The following is a 13,577-nucleotide window of genomic DNA, read 5'->3' on the forward strand; positions in this document are numbered from 1 at the left end:
AAGGGAAACAGCAGAGGTCGAGAAATAGGAATAGCACAAATACTTCAACATAAGAATAAACGGAACCATAATATATCCTTATAGCCCGCCGTAGCGGGCTATACCGGCTATTAAAGGCCCGCTGAATCGTTAAAGGCCCGAGCCGAAGGCGAGGGACTTTAACGAGACAGCGGGACTGTAATAGCCAGTATAGCCCTGCTACGAAGGGCTATAAGGCTATTAGAACATTCTGCCACCAGAGGGCAGAATGTTCTAACAAATTAAACAAAGGGTTCTCGAAGCTCGAGGGGATATAAATCCCCTCAAGCTTCGAGAAGCCTTTGTACAACATTGGAATGTTGCTCTGCGGGCCTTTGCCGGCCCGTAGAAGCAGGGAGCACTCCATTGTCTGCAATGGAGCTCCCAACATTTCAATGTTCTAATATAAAACAAGAGAGCTTATGCAGATATAATAGTAGGATGGGGACCAGCGAGCACACAAAGAGGGAATGAGAAGAAAAATAGGAAAATACATATTGTGATAGAGAGTGAGAATAGGGTAGGGAGGAGGAATAAATCCTTGGAGTATAGGGTTAAAGAACAATGGCACACATGTAACAATAACTGACTAGAGAAAAATACCCTAATTATCATAATTAAGGCTAAAGACAGGACAGCAAAATATCTTAATATTCACATCTAAATGTACAGTCAAAATCTTGAAATAACATAGGAGAGGACACCTAAAGCTTTATATAGGGCAAGAGGGTTACAACACAACATTGTAATGTAGGGATATAGTGGGGAATGCATACATGTCCTAACATAAGCAGAGTGCAGTGAAGAGGGGGGAGAATTACACAAGAGAGACAACTGGAAAACACATGCACTCTTGTGGAGTTCTTAAACAAAAAGAAAATAGTAGCACTTGAAAATTGAGCAGTGAAGTACATAAGTAATGCGTTCATGCTCCAGGGAAGTGACAAAAGCGCAAAGAGGAAGGGAAGCCCACAAAATGTAGCTAGTAAGAAGCAAGTAAATGAGAGTGGCAGTCACGCCAACAAATGGTAAGCAATGGGCGGGCTATAAACCCACTGTAAGTTTACAGTTTTTCTCACAATAGACCGCACACGCACTGTCTAGCAGGTGAGACCTAAAAACTGTAGGGAGTTAAATAGAGGACCAGTTTTATCCACTCCCCGCCACCATTGTGCTAGACTGGGTGAGGAGGGTTTAAAAGACAGATCCTAAATGAAGATTTTTTTTTAAACCCTGCCCCAAACACAGGTCCAATACTTTTACCCCTTTCTGCCTTTGAAGCAGGCATACTTCAAAGGATAGTCCTGCGCTGCCCTGACCTTGCTCCAGACTGCAGTGGGGTGGAGACAGCATTATGAGAGGACAGAGACAGCCCTATTCAGGTGTCAATGACAACTCCTCCCACTGCTCTAACTCCGGGAGGCCCGTCAGCCAGGTGATGGGCAATCAGGATAAGCAGAGCACACCTCAGCTCCCTTTGTGTGACTGTCTAGAGTGAAAGCACAAACAGCCCAGCTGTCGGTCCAAACCAGACATGGATTCCACAGGCAGGTAGAGTCACAGAATGTCAAAGCAAGAAAATGGCCACTTTCTAAACGTCAAAACACACAAGATGATGGACGGAATGTTGCACATTGGCAAAACATTCACCCCCTGTCACAGATTTGGGTTTAATCCACCGTTATTTTGCTCACAACGCCACCTCAGTTCAGACATGGCCATATGCAAATCAGTCTTGACCCTGTGCCTCATGGGAACCGTCCAGCCCGAACTGTCAAGCCATGTCTTCCCTGGACTGGAATCAAGCATTCTAGTACCGGTTTCTGGCTATCAGCCATCATCAGCCAGGATAGCTTGACTCCAGTGGCGTAGTGAGCACGGGTATGCTCAGACGTGAGTCCCATGCTCTCCATGCCACTGGAATCAAGCTATCCTGGCTGAAGAGGGGTGAAACCCGAAACCGGTCCTAGGATGCTTGTTTCCAGTCCAGGGAGGACCTGGCTTGGTGTGCTTGCTGCAGGCAATGTTTGCTGTAATATCAGGGAAATCAGTAGTTAAAACTGGCCCATCAGACCATAAAACAGGCCCACTAACAGCCACAACCGGCCCTAACATTGTTCTATAAGACTAGCCTTTCGAGCACTGCCAGATTGCCCTATATGCCAGTCTGACCCAGTCAACAGCGAACAGTGACATTTAATTGGCCCTTTCCTTTTTCCTTGTCCTTTTGCCCTAAAACGTTTAAAATGCATATCTCTGATCTGCAAACCTTTGAGTTTTTATTTCATTGCACTTTTCTCTATGTTTCTACTTTGGTTCTGATACTTTAATTGTGCTGCATTCTTTTATTTTTGGAAGTGGCTGAATTTAAAATTCACCTCTCTGGGGACTGCCTGCTGCTTGTGCTATAGCTGCCAGGGCTCAATATCAAGACCTAAAAGGTGAAATATAAGAATCATGTCATAAGGGAAGGAGGTCATCACTAGCATCGTGATATACACAAATGATAAAGTCAGTATTGTGACATCCAGTTAGCGGGACAGTACCAGTGTTCTGATAAAGGGGCAGAGGCATAATAACAGTGTGACGGCGAAGGCTACATGCACCAAAGCAGCATCAAGACCTAGGTATAAAGAGGCAAAGGCAATACCATAATCCAAAGATAGAGAAAAACTACTTGTAGAATGAAACAACATGTCACGAACAACAGCAATATCATGCTGCAAGGACACTGGGACAAAGGCTGCATTGCCAAATAAAGACAGTAGCAGCATCCTGGGGGACACCAACTAGCAGTATCATGTTGCCATAACAGAGTTACATTAAACAATACCACAGTAACAAAAGCAGTGTAATGAAGGTGTTTGAACTGTTAGGGAAACAAAAGCAGTGCCATAGTATATGGATAAAGAGGTCAGAGAAGCAGTATCATGGCATAGAAATAAAATGACAATATCTGTCTCATAATGTAAGGAAAGAGGACCAATATCAATTTTGTGACACATTAAAGGGGGGTGATAGCAGTATTGTTACATAGAAGGAGGGACATATAGATATATTAATGATATGGTATCATAACCAGGGTCACTGGAGTTATGCGATTGTGCAGCCGCTCTGATTTTCACATAAATATACATTTGCCACATATTCCACATAATCCATCAACTGCCATATAATCTGCAGATTTAATGAAAAGATAATTGGTTCTAGCTCAAACGGATCAAAAGTTACTAAAAATGCAGTTGCCGCGCGGTGGAAGGCCCTTTGCAAAGCTGGACTGATCAACTTTCTGTTGCTTATTGCAAAACATGGGTGTTAAATTAGTACTAATGGGTTGCAACCAATGCCCAAACTGTATTACCAAGTTTAAAAATGACAACAAATTAAGTAATACTATTACAAAATGTGCCGCATTATGCTGCATAATTTGCCTTTTCTTGCTGCATAATTTACTGGACCCTGCCACATAATTAGTCCCTCTTCGGCCGCATAATTCCAGTGGCCCTGATCATAACATAACAACTTAGGGACAATATCAAGACCACAATATCTAGACCGCGCCTACAGTGCAGACGCACAATATGAGTATGAGACATTGTGATAGAAGCAACTTGAGGTCATATTGGCAGAGGAGCAAGAATCGTGTCATTATACAAGGATACAACATAACAATAGATACATTTTTGCAATATTGCGGCATATGGCAAGAAGCACAATAGCATCAGTATGAGGAATAGTAGATCAGTATCACGTCACTAAAGGACACCAGTGCAATACATTTCATAAAACAAGAATCGAGGGGGAGTAGCAGCATGGCATGAGAGGAGATGTGAGAAGACCGACATGAGTGCCAAGGGTGAGAAGGGTATGATGGCACGAGGATTCCACAATACTACCAGTATCACGACCGAAGTGTAGTGAGTGTGGAGGTCATAGAAAGCAATGCTCATTGTATATTTTGATAGGAGGAGTGGTCAGTGGCTGCGATGGTAGTGGTAATGTTCACCTTGTGTAGTAGAAGAGGCACTGATCAGTATGTGTATTGGAAGTGGCACTTTTAAAACTGGGTTGTGGAAGTTTAGTATTCGTCAGTGAGTGTTTTGGGAGTGGTAAGTGGCAGTCTCGGAAGAAGCAGTGGTCAATCTGTGCTCTGGCTGAGGCAGCAGTTAGAAGGGGCACATCCGGGTAAGGGTACAGGCTGCTCAGTGCACAGATAAGAACAATGGGCAGTGTGTTTTTCCGGGTTATCTGCTCAGTGGGAGTGGCCAATGAGTGTCCTTGTAGGAGCAGACGTTTGTGTGACTTGTAGTAGCAGTGGTCTGTGTGTGCCATGATAGGAGTGATTTAATAGTAGCAGTAGTCAGAGGGTAGCCTGATAGGCACAGTGAAGTATGTGTTTATAGGAGCAGAACTCAGTGGATTTCCTGGTAGTTGCGATGGTCTGATGGAGTTCTTGGAGGAACAGTGGCCAGTCGGTGTACTGGTAGTGTCAGTCGTCCCTATCATTCCATGTAAAGCAGTGGTCAGTATATGACGCAGTGGCAGTAGTTCTAGCGGGCGTTCCGCTAAGGGCAGTGGTCAGTGAGAATACTTATAGGAGAAGGGATCAGAGTGGTGGCTGACAGTGGTAATGGTCTGTGGTTGGTGCTGGCGGGAGCAGTGATTGGTATTTGCCCTGGAAGTGGTCAGTGCTTGTGTCCCGGAAGGACAGTGGTCAGTGTTTATGTTGGTAGTGGTAGTGCTCAGTCCCGGGTCAGGTGGAGGCAGTGGTCAACATGGGTTGTTTTAGTGGCAGTGGTGAATAGGTGCCCTTCTAGTAGCAGTGGTCAGAAGGTAGCCTTCATAGAGATGTTGGTCATTTGGCTACATTGTTACGCTTAGAGGTAATTGAGTGCCCTGGTAAGGGCAAAGGTCACTGGAAATGTTAGTGGTCTGTAGGTGCTCTGGTAGGTCAGTTCGAGGCTGCCTGGTGTTCTAGTAAGTGTAGCAGACAGCTAAGCCCTCGGTGCTACAGATCTCTGCATCTATCCAAATGTTGCGTTTAGATGTTGAACACCTCTTTTCTGCAAGATTTTGGTGGCTGTTCTTGCAACAATGAGTAAGTTTATCGAAGGATAGACATGGACTCTTTTACTACCAAATCACTAAACTGGTGATGTGGAATTAATGATCAGGAATCGATTACACTATCTGACATTGTGAAGATAGTCTGCAAGCAGTACTTGTTATCATGGCTACAGGTGCAGTGGTGAGATGAACTTCTATGCGGCATTTGACAAAGTGCAGCGGGGGATACTCTGAAAGAGTTCCTCGTGCTACAGCAGGAGACCTGCAGAATGCCTGCAGCCCTCGAGGGGCGCTGTGCAGATGATTAGCTCATTATGCACTTAGGGCCTTATTTATGAAGGCCCTGCGCCGCCGGTGCGTCACTTTTTCCCATGTTAAAAGTGACGCACCGGCGGCGCAAGGCCTTCATAAATCTGTCCTTGAATACGCAGCTGTTGACGCCTGGAACGGTCAGCACTGCGGGAGTGGGATACTGAGAACAAAGATACTCCAGATGGCGAGTCACAAATACGTGCTATTGTCTAGAGAAAGTATATTGTCAGGGGAAGAGCACGAGTGAGAGCTGAGCATTCACCCATCATTCATTCATTGTTAAGCTTTAAGACTGCACATGGGGAGTACTTGATGACATCTTTAGTTGGGACGTGTAATGCCAAATCCCACTGAACCTTTATGGCTTGAACTTGGATTCATATCTAGTTGGTACAGGTTGCAGAGTATTGATTTAAGATGTAACTATTCCATAAGAAGTCCTCCTAATCCATTGATTCCGGAGGAATAGCGCACCTTGCTGCCTTTTGCATCACATGGATGTAGAGGCTGAACAATAGTCAGGAGTGTCGTCATTCAGTGTCCTGTAAGCTACGTAGGTGTCCTTGAAGTAGCAACTATCAATCAGTGCCCCAGAAGTAGAAATAGCAAGTGGTGGTGCAGGTAATTTGGAAGTGGTCTCCTTAGCGATAGTGGGCCTGATTCACAGAACTAACTGAAGACAAAATCCTAAACTTACTACCATTTTGGTATTCACAGAAGGCACTTACTCATTTCGGTATTCACAGAAGTTAGGAGTCCTAACTTTAGGACTCCTAAATGCCTTCTGTGAATACCGAAAGTCTTAAAGTTAGGATTTTTCTCAGTTTAGGAGTAGTAAAGTTAGGACTCCTAACTTTAGGACTCCTAAATGCCTTCTGTGAATACCGAAAGTCTTAAAGTTAGGATTTTTCTCAGTTTAGGAGTGGTAAAGTTAGGACTCCTAACTTTAGGTCTCCTAAATACCTTCTGTGAATACCGAAAGTCTTAAAGTTAGGATTTTTCTCAATTTAGGAGTCCTAAAGTTAGGAGTCCTAACTTTACTACTCCTAAACTGAGAAAAATCCTAACTTTAAGACTTTCGGTATTCACAAAAGGCATTTAGGAGTCCAAAAGTTAGGACTCCTAACTTCTGTGAATACCAAAATGAGTAAGTGCCTTCTGTGAATACCAAAATGGTAGTAAGTTTAGGATTTTGTCTTAAGTTATTTCTGTGAATCGGGTCCAGAGATCCGTGGGCATCTTTGTCAGATCAATGTTCAGAGAGTGTCTTGGTGAGGGTGGTTTTCAGTGGAAGTTCTGGTAGGTGAGTGGTTGCTGGTGTGTCCAGTGGTCCATGAGTACTTTGAGATGACTAGTGGTTGTTGGGATTTCTAGTAAGGTAAAATGACAGTGGGTGCCTTTTAATGTAGGTTTGTTCGTTTTCTGGTAAAGACAGTCTTAAGTAGGTGTTGTAGATGATCATTGGATTCCTATGAGGCCAGGAGTTGTGTAGGCAGATGTGCTTGCATACTGGGAGCTTGCAGCTGGTACCTGAGGGCCTGCTGGTTGTGATCTTCCTCTCTTCTTTTTCCCACCTCCATGGATTTTTCTATGTTAGTCTGCAGCTGATCGGCCTGTTTGAGTGAAAGCAGGACACAAGTAAACCTACTGTGAGTGCCATTGGAGGGTTCATATTGGGCCCGTCTCAACTACTGTCATGCACCAGTCAGGATGGCAGACAGTGGTGATGCCCCATGCCACTCTGAGAGACCCATGTAATGACCCATGCACTGTGCATACTAGATGTGACCACCCATTTCTGGCCAATACACTGTTAACTTTAACTGTTGGTGATCAATGGCCCTGCTACTGTTCACAGTAGTTGAAGAGCATAGCTGACCCCTGCCACCATATTCCCAGAGAAGGTCAACATGGACCACCACCACCTTCAGAGAGGTGTTTACCACTGTTTACCACACCAGCTTAAAACGTATCACTCATGCAGGTTACCACTTACCACAATCCCCCACAGCACTCATACTAGTTAGCAACCATTCGTGACCATTGCACTACTCACACAGAAGGATATAACCTACTACTGCCATTACCATTGTGCATGCAGATAGTTACTACACATCACTAACTTCTTCACTGCTTTTACAGAGCATTACCACTTCTGTCATCTGTGCCTCTATACTCTTTACAGTAGTTAAACCCAGCCAGTCCTCTCCCGAGTACTCACACAGACTCCCACTCATGACAGCCATGCCTTGGTGAGTCTTAAAGTCCACTTCTTACCTCGATCTCTTCGCACTGGAAGAGGAAGATGGAGGTTCTTCGGGCCTGCAGTTCTCTGATGGTCAGAGCCAGGACGGAGTTGTGCACGCCGCTGTTTAAGATGGAGCTACAGCTTAGCACGCTGTCCATGTTGAAGCAGTCCAGCTCCTCCTGCAGGGGAATAGACACAAGAAATGGGTTCATACTTAGGACACAGGGCAATCAAAAGGAAAACGAGTGCTGTCTGTCTCCTGTGCGCATGCCATGACTACATAAGGTTGATCCATATTTATATCAATGCTCTTAGGCGTTTCTTTGTGTCCCACTTGCTCCTCTCATTCTGGGTGGGTTGTGCTGTTATTTGTTAATGGGGTGCTGCCTTGGTATGATTCTCTCTCACTGTGGGTGCTCTCCATTCCATGGATGGGATTGTGTTATTGCGAAAGGTGGGGTTCATTGGGTCATCAGAGAACCCAGCAATGTTTTTACATTTCCTGCATCCCAGTCCTGGTCTCCTTTCCTTCCATCTCATTTGTCTACAAGTGAGGGCAGACAACACTTCTGGCATGGAAGCCACCATAAGCAAATCTATAAATCACTCCCCTTGTAGACATACCTGTGCGTACACTCACCATTCCTCAAGGACCTCAGTGCCACGATGTTGCCGCTAGAATGAGAATCCATTGCTTGCGACCTACTCACATGTTTAGGCTCTTCATCTCACGCCTATGATTTGCTCCCTTTGTACACACAACTCAATTTTCACCTGTCCAGTCTGTTTGTTCCTGTATTAAGTGAAAGCCTGATCCACTTCAAGACATCATTTACATCATTAGCGGGCTCAGTTGCTATAGTAAGCAAGGTCTTGCTTCTCCAGACTAGGGAAGGTCTCCTGCTCTATGACATTTGTTGGTCCGCCTCTGTCTTTGTGTTCAGTTCTGTTTTTTTCCCTTCAGCAGGAAAGGTCTATTTGGAGGATTCCTTGCCTAAAGAGCAGGGCCGGTCTGTTTCCTATGTGCAGGTATGGTCTCTTTGCTTACGTGTGAATATGGCATCTCACCCTATAGGTAAGGAACATCTCTCTCCACGAGTAGGGTTGATCCATCTCTATGTTGGTGTGAATGCATTACATGACAATCTCCACAATTAAAAAAATCCATTGTCTCTCACTTTAAGGGCAGAGATGAGCCTTCTTCGTAAGAATTTAGAATGTTTTGTGTTCCTATGGATCTGAATGCCCTTATGACAAGGAAAATGTTTGTCATGTATGTATTGGGATTCTCATTCCCTCTTGGCCAAAATGCAGACTTTTGCTATGAACACAACTTGTCTCTCTTCATACCAATCTAAATATCCTCTCCTCATTGGCTCACTGTTTGTTTCCACATCTTACCCTGGTCTCAATATCGGTCAGTGACAATTCTCCATCCTTGACTTGTAAAATTACGTCTTGTCCCCAGACTCGGCCCTGGGAATCCAGCATCTTTAGCCGAGCCATAGCATCCTCAACAGTACGAATCTGCTTGGAATCCACTTCACAGGTGAGAAGGTGCTGAGGGGAGAAACAAAGATAGGAATGCAAGGCTATGAGAGAACCTAGCTAAGGAGGAGAATAGGGCATGTGAGATAATACAATCCTATCTCATGCAAGATCGGGTTTTCATATCCCATACCTGCAAAAAGAACCAGCCTGTGTCACAACAGAAAATGTGAATATTCCATGTTGGAATGAGCTCTCTGTCGTGAGTAGGTAGGAGTATGTATGCTCTTGTTGACAGGAGTCTGTTTCTTCATGGACCATGTGTGCTCACAAGTTGACAGAGATTTGCACTCTGGTTGGTTGAAAGGTCTGTGTTTTGAGTGGCTGTGAACGTGTTCTGAATGCCAGCGATCTGGGTATTGCAATGCTGTGACAGTGTTACTGTTGGTGGTTTCTCTGTGTCTTTAGTAGCATCCATACAATGAACTGATGTTTGATTTAAGAGTGGAACCAGCTTCTCTGTGGTGGGTGTGATGTGTAATGAGTGGGGGTGTCTTCTGGTGAGGTGAATTGTGTCATCTATCTTCTGGGGTTGTGTTTCATGTAGTGTGAGCTACTTCTTTGTTAGGGAGTGTAAGACCATGGACAATTAACACAAACTTCTTATTGGCTTTTTATCTTACAAAACTGATCACAGTAAAGAGCAAGGATTCCTGTGGACCTTTCTTACCTCCACTCGCTGCTGAAACTTGTCCTGTAAACTCCCAACAGCCTGTGAGTACTGCTTCCGCTGCTCTGAGGGAACAAGGCAAAATCAGGTGTAATGTGACTAAAGGATGTAATACAGAAGAACACAAGAGACAAAATCATGCTCTGCGTGGGAACAAACGGTAAATGTGAGACAAGGAAAGAAATTCAGCTCGAATGGAGTGGACATAGGAATAGGAGACCTGAGCAAAAATAGTTGAAAAATGTGAAGGACAGAAGTTTAAGGCAGGTCTCGTAGACTTTTTGTAAATAAGGAGAGGAGCTCTGGGTACCACCAGTGGCAGAATAGGATGCAGGGAGAATCGGTAAGCCTATAGATAGTGAAAGAATTAGAGACATAAAGTGGAACACAAGTAAGATAAGGGCACATAGGACAATAAAGCAAGCGCATTAGCAGAAAAAGCAAGAAATTAAGTAAATATACAATGAACAAGTAAAGTGTAAACGATATAGAGACACTAGCATAATTAATGGGGATTATGGTGAAGTATCCTAGATAGAAAAGATTGGGTTATTTTAGGAGAAAGGGCCACTTATTTAGCAGAAGGGGAAAGAAAGCAATGAGAAGGGAAGAAACAGACTATGTATTCAAATTTCTTGGTTTCTCCCAATAGCAACTCATGTGAAGGGACTAGAAACAATTCCTCACAAGTTTCAAAATGTTTGAATCCAAGGGCTGTGCAACTCTTTCATCTCAAGTTCTCTCTGACCTGCTTGAATCTTTCTCACCTTTCATATTCTCCATTTCCTTCAGCAGATGTCAACTGAAAACTTGCTATGGCAATTTTCCATGTTTCAGTTTTTCGTAGTGTGTTCTACTTTAAGCAGATTTGTGCTCTAGTACACTCCTCAAAGGTCTGACATATAAGACTGAATATGGGAAATTTACCCCGCAGTCAATACCATGATCTGTCTTTACACCGAAGTGAGTTCCCACACTGCGACGTTACCATGCGTTCATTTACCGAGCAAGTCAATGACTTGCTTTAGGGGAAGCGTTGTTGGACTGGTGTTGAATTTTAAGTCCAACACCTTCCCTACTGATACACTGAATGAAGTTGTTATAGTAATTTATACTATTCTAAATTCCAGTGCCCCCATAAGGCAAGTCGTTGAAACAATTTGCGTGGTAAAGGTAATGTGTGCTAACGTCGCAGTAGGGATGCTGATTGTGGTGTAAAGGCATGCATGGTAAATGCATACAACCCTGAATATGGATGTCTGTGATTGATCTTCAATAAGAATTCTTCCTGTGTCTGGGATGCTGCCACCCAGTCAGCTCCAGCAGGTTTTGTGCCTAACTTACTGGTTGAAAATCCAAGACCACCTGCACCTGGAGCATGGGGAAGCAGTGCCTGCCTGCTTGCGAAGACCATTGTGCCCTGTGAGGAAAAGGAGATCGCTGGAAGGATCGAGGTCAGTAAGGGATCCTGGTGAGCGGAGCCCTGTAGCGATGTGAGAGGAGAGAATACTGCTGTACCAATCTGACTATTGCTAGTGTGCGATGTGTAAGTCTGTCTCTTCGTATGCCAGCAGGGGCCATTTTGAAATTATCTGTGTTGACTGAAACTAACTGTGCCAATCGGGCCAGTGCCTGTGTGCAGTGTAAGTCCACGACCCCATATACCAGAGTGGGCCGCCATGAAGTTAGCCATGCTGATTGGCCAACGATTGTATGTGGCCATTTTTTTATTGTTTTATTTTATTTCACTTATATAGCGCAACAGCTACCCAACAAAGGGTTTCCCGGCGCTAGTGATTCAATGGTATGTTACCGGACAAGGCATAATCAAAATGTTGAGCAGCCAGGTTTTTAAGGCTTTTCTGAATTTCATGTAACTCACCTCATTACGTATTGCGTGTGGCATAGCATTCCAAAGTGAAGGTCCAAGAAATGCAAAGGATTTTCCACCCATGCGTGATAATTTTATTTTGGGGATCACAAAGTAATTAGCTGTTGCAGATCGAAGAGTCCGGGAGGGATGATAGAGATGGACTAGCTTTTGTAAGTACTTAGGGGCATTTTTAGTGGAAATCTTATGCATAAAGCACAGGGATTTAAATTTAATCCGGTTCTCTATTCTCAACCAGTGTAACTCCCGAATATATTTGGAGGTTGATGAGGAAATGGGGATTTTCCATAACAGTCTCGCCGCCGCGTTTTGCACTGTCTGCAATCTGCGGATCGTTGCCTTTTTTGCCCCCAAATATAGCACATTGCCATAGTCAAACCTGGATGTTATTAAGACGTTGATGACCGTTTTCTTAGTGGATTCGGGTAGCATCCAGCAGATCTTTTTGAGCCATTTTAGTATTGCGAAGCAAGTGGCCGATGTCTTCACCACTTGCTGATGCATGTTCAGGGAGTCATCAACAATGACATCTAAATTTCGGGCCTGCGTAGCCGGAACCGGGGGAATCAGCATTTCAAATGGCCAATGTTGGGGTCCCCACAGTTCTTTATTTTTTCCCAGGACAATTAACTCGGTCTTATCACCGTTCATCTTGAGAAAGTTTTCTTGCATCCACCCTGCAATCTTTCCCAATCCAAGTTTTAAGGTGGAAGGATTGTCACTTTCCGCAGAGGAAAGAGAGAAGAGAAGCTGAGAATCGTCAGCATAGTAAAACATTTGTAATCCAGTCTCTTCCACTACTTTAGCAAGCGGGCTCATGTATAAATTAAAGAGTAGCGGGCTCAAAATCGAGCCCTGTGGTACTCCGTGTTTGAAAGTCAGGGTGTCTGAGCAGGCAGATTGAGAGAAAACTTGAAATGTGCGATTAACTAACAATGATTTAATCCAATTGAGGGCTGCACCTCGAATGCCTATGGAATAAAGTGTCCGGATAAGTACCGCATGTGACACCGTATCGAATGCTGCACTAAGATCGAGAAGCACAAGTGCCACCATTTCTCCTCTGTCCAACATAGCACGGATGCTCTCTGTTACACCTAGCAAGGTAGTCTCAGTAGAGAAGCCTGAGCGAAAACCTGATTGACGGGGGGGCAGCAGGTCATGTGTAGTTATAAATTCCGTAAGGGACCGATGAACGTGTTTCTCTAGTATTTTTGCAAAGATGGCCAGGAGAGAGATTGACCGAAAATTAGAGGGCAGATTAGGGTCAGCACCTGTTTTCTTTAGCAGCGGATGAATCATTGCGTGTTTCCATTCATCTGGCACAAATTCTTCCTGAAGGGATGCATTTAAAAGGTCGGTGATGATGGCCATAGCTCCCCTGTTAAGTTGTTTTAAGACTGAGCATGGCAAAAGGTCTTTGGGCGAACCCGATTTGATCGTATTGAGTAGCTCAGAGACGATATCGATATTAAGCATAGGCCAGTTTTCTAATGTGACGGGAGGAATGAAGAGAAACTTACTGCTGTGCCGAATGGGCCATTGCCTGCATGCAGAGTAAGAGTTGTGACCCTGTATGCCAGAGGGAAGGGCAAGGATCATAGCTTAGTTGATATTGTTGTCAAGAGGAGAGGCTGCCACAGGCCCAAGCCCTGAATGAGGATCGGAAGCAGAAGCTGTCTAAGCCCACCTCAATCTTTGGGAAGGAACAAAGGTAAACATACTGTCACAACGAAGGGGTGCAGAGAACACCCAGCTGTTGCCCCTGCAATGCAGCAAGTTTCACTTACCAAAGGCCACCCCTGCAGCCTCTGTGGCTGCAA

At 44.4% G+C, this 13,577-nt stretch overlaps 1 protein-coding gene across 2 annotated transcripts in view; it reads right to left on the bottom strand.

The window, feature by feature from the left end:
- The window catches only part of EPS8L3 (EPS8 signaling adaptor L3), a 196,698-nt gene that overhangs the window by 113,236 nt on the left and 69,885 nt on the right, over window positions 1-13,577 (bottom strand). For both annotated transcript variants that reach the window (XM_078644784.1, XM_078644786.1), the window contains exons 4-7: window positions 9,864-9,928; window positions 9,047-9,205; window positions 7,675-7,824; window positions 6,928-7,010 (exon numbers count right to left, since the gene is read on the bottom strand). In XM_078644784.1, coding sequence (XP_078500910.1) covers window positions 6,928-7,010; window positions 7,675-7,824; window positions 9,047-9,205; window positions 9,864-9,928 — 457 coding nt within the window. The remainder of the gene's footprint in view (window positions 1-6,927; window positions 7,011-7,674; window positions 7,825-9,046; window positions 9,206-9,863; window positions 9,929-13,577) is intronic.

Source organism: Lissotriton helveticus, chromosome 5_1 (assembly GCF_964261635.1).
Source record: "Lissotriton helveticus chromosome 5_1, aLisHel1.1, whole genome shotgun sequence".
NCBI classification, from domain to species: domain Eukaryota; kingdom Metazoa; phylum Chordata; class Amphibia; order Caudata; family Salamandridae; genus Lissotriton; species Lissotriton helveticus.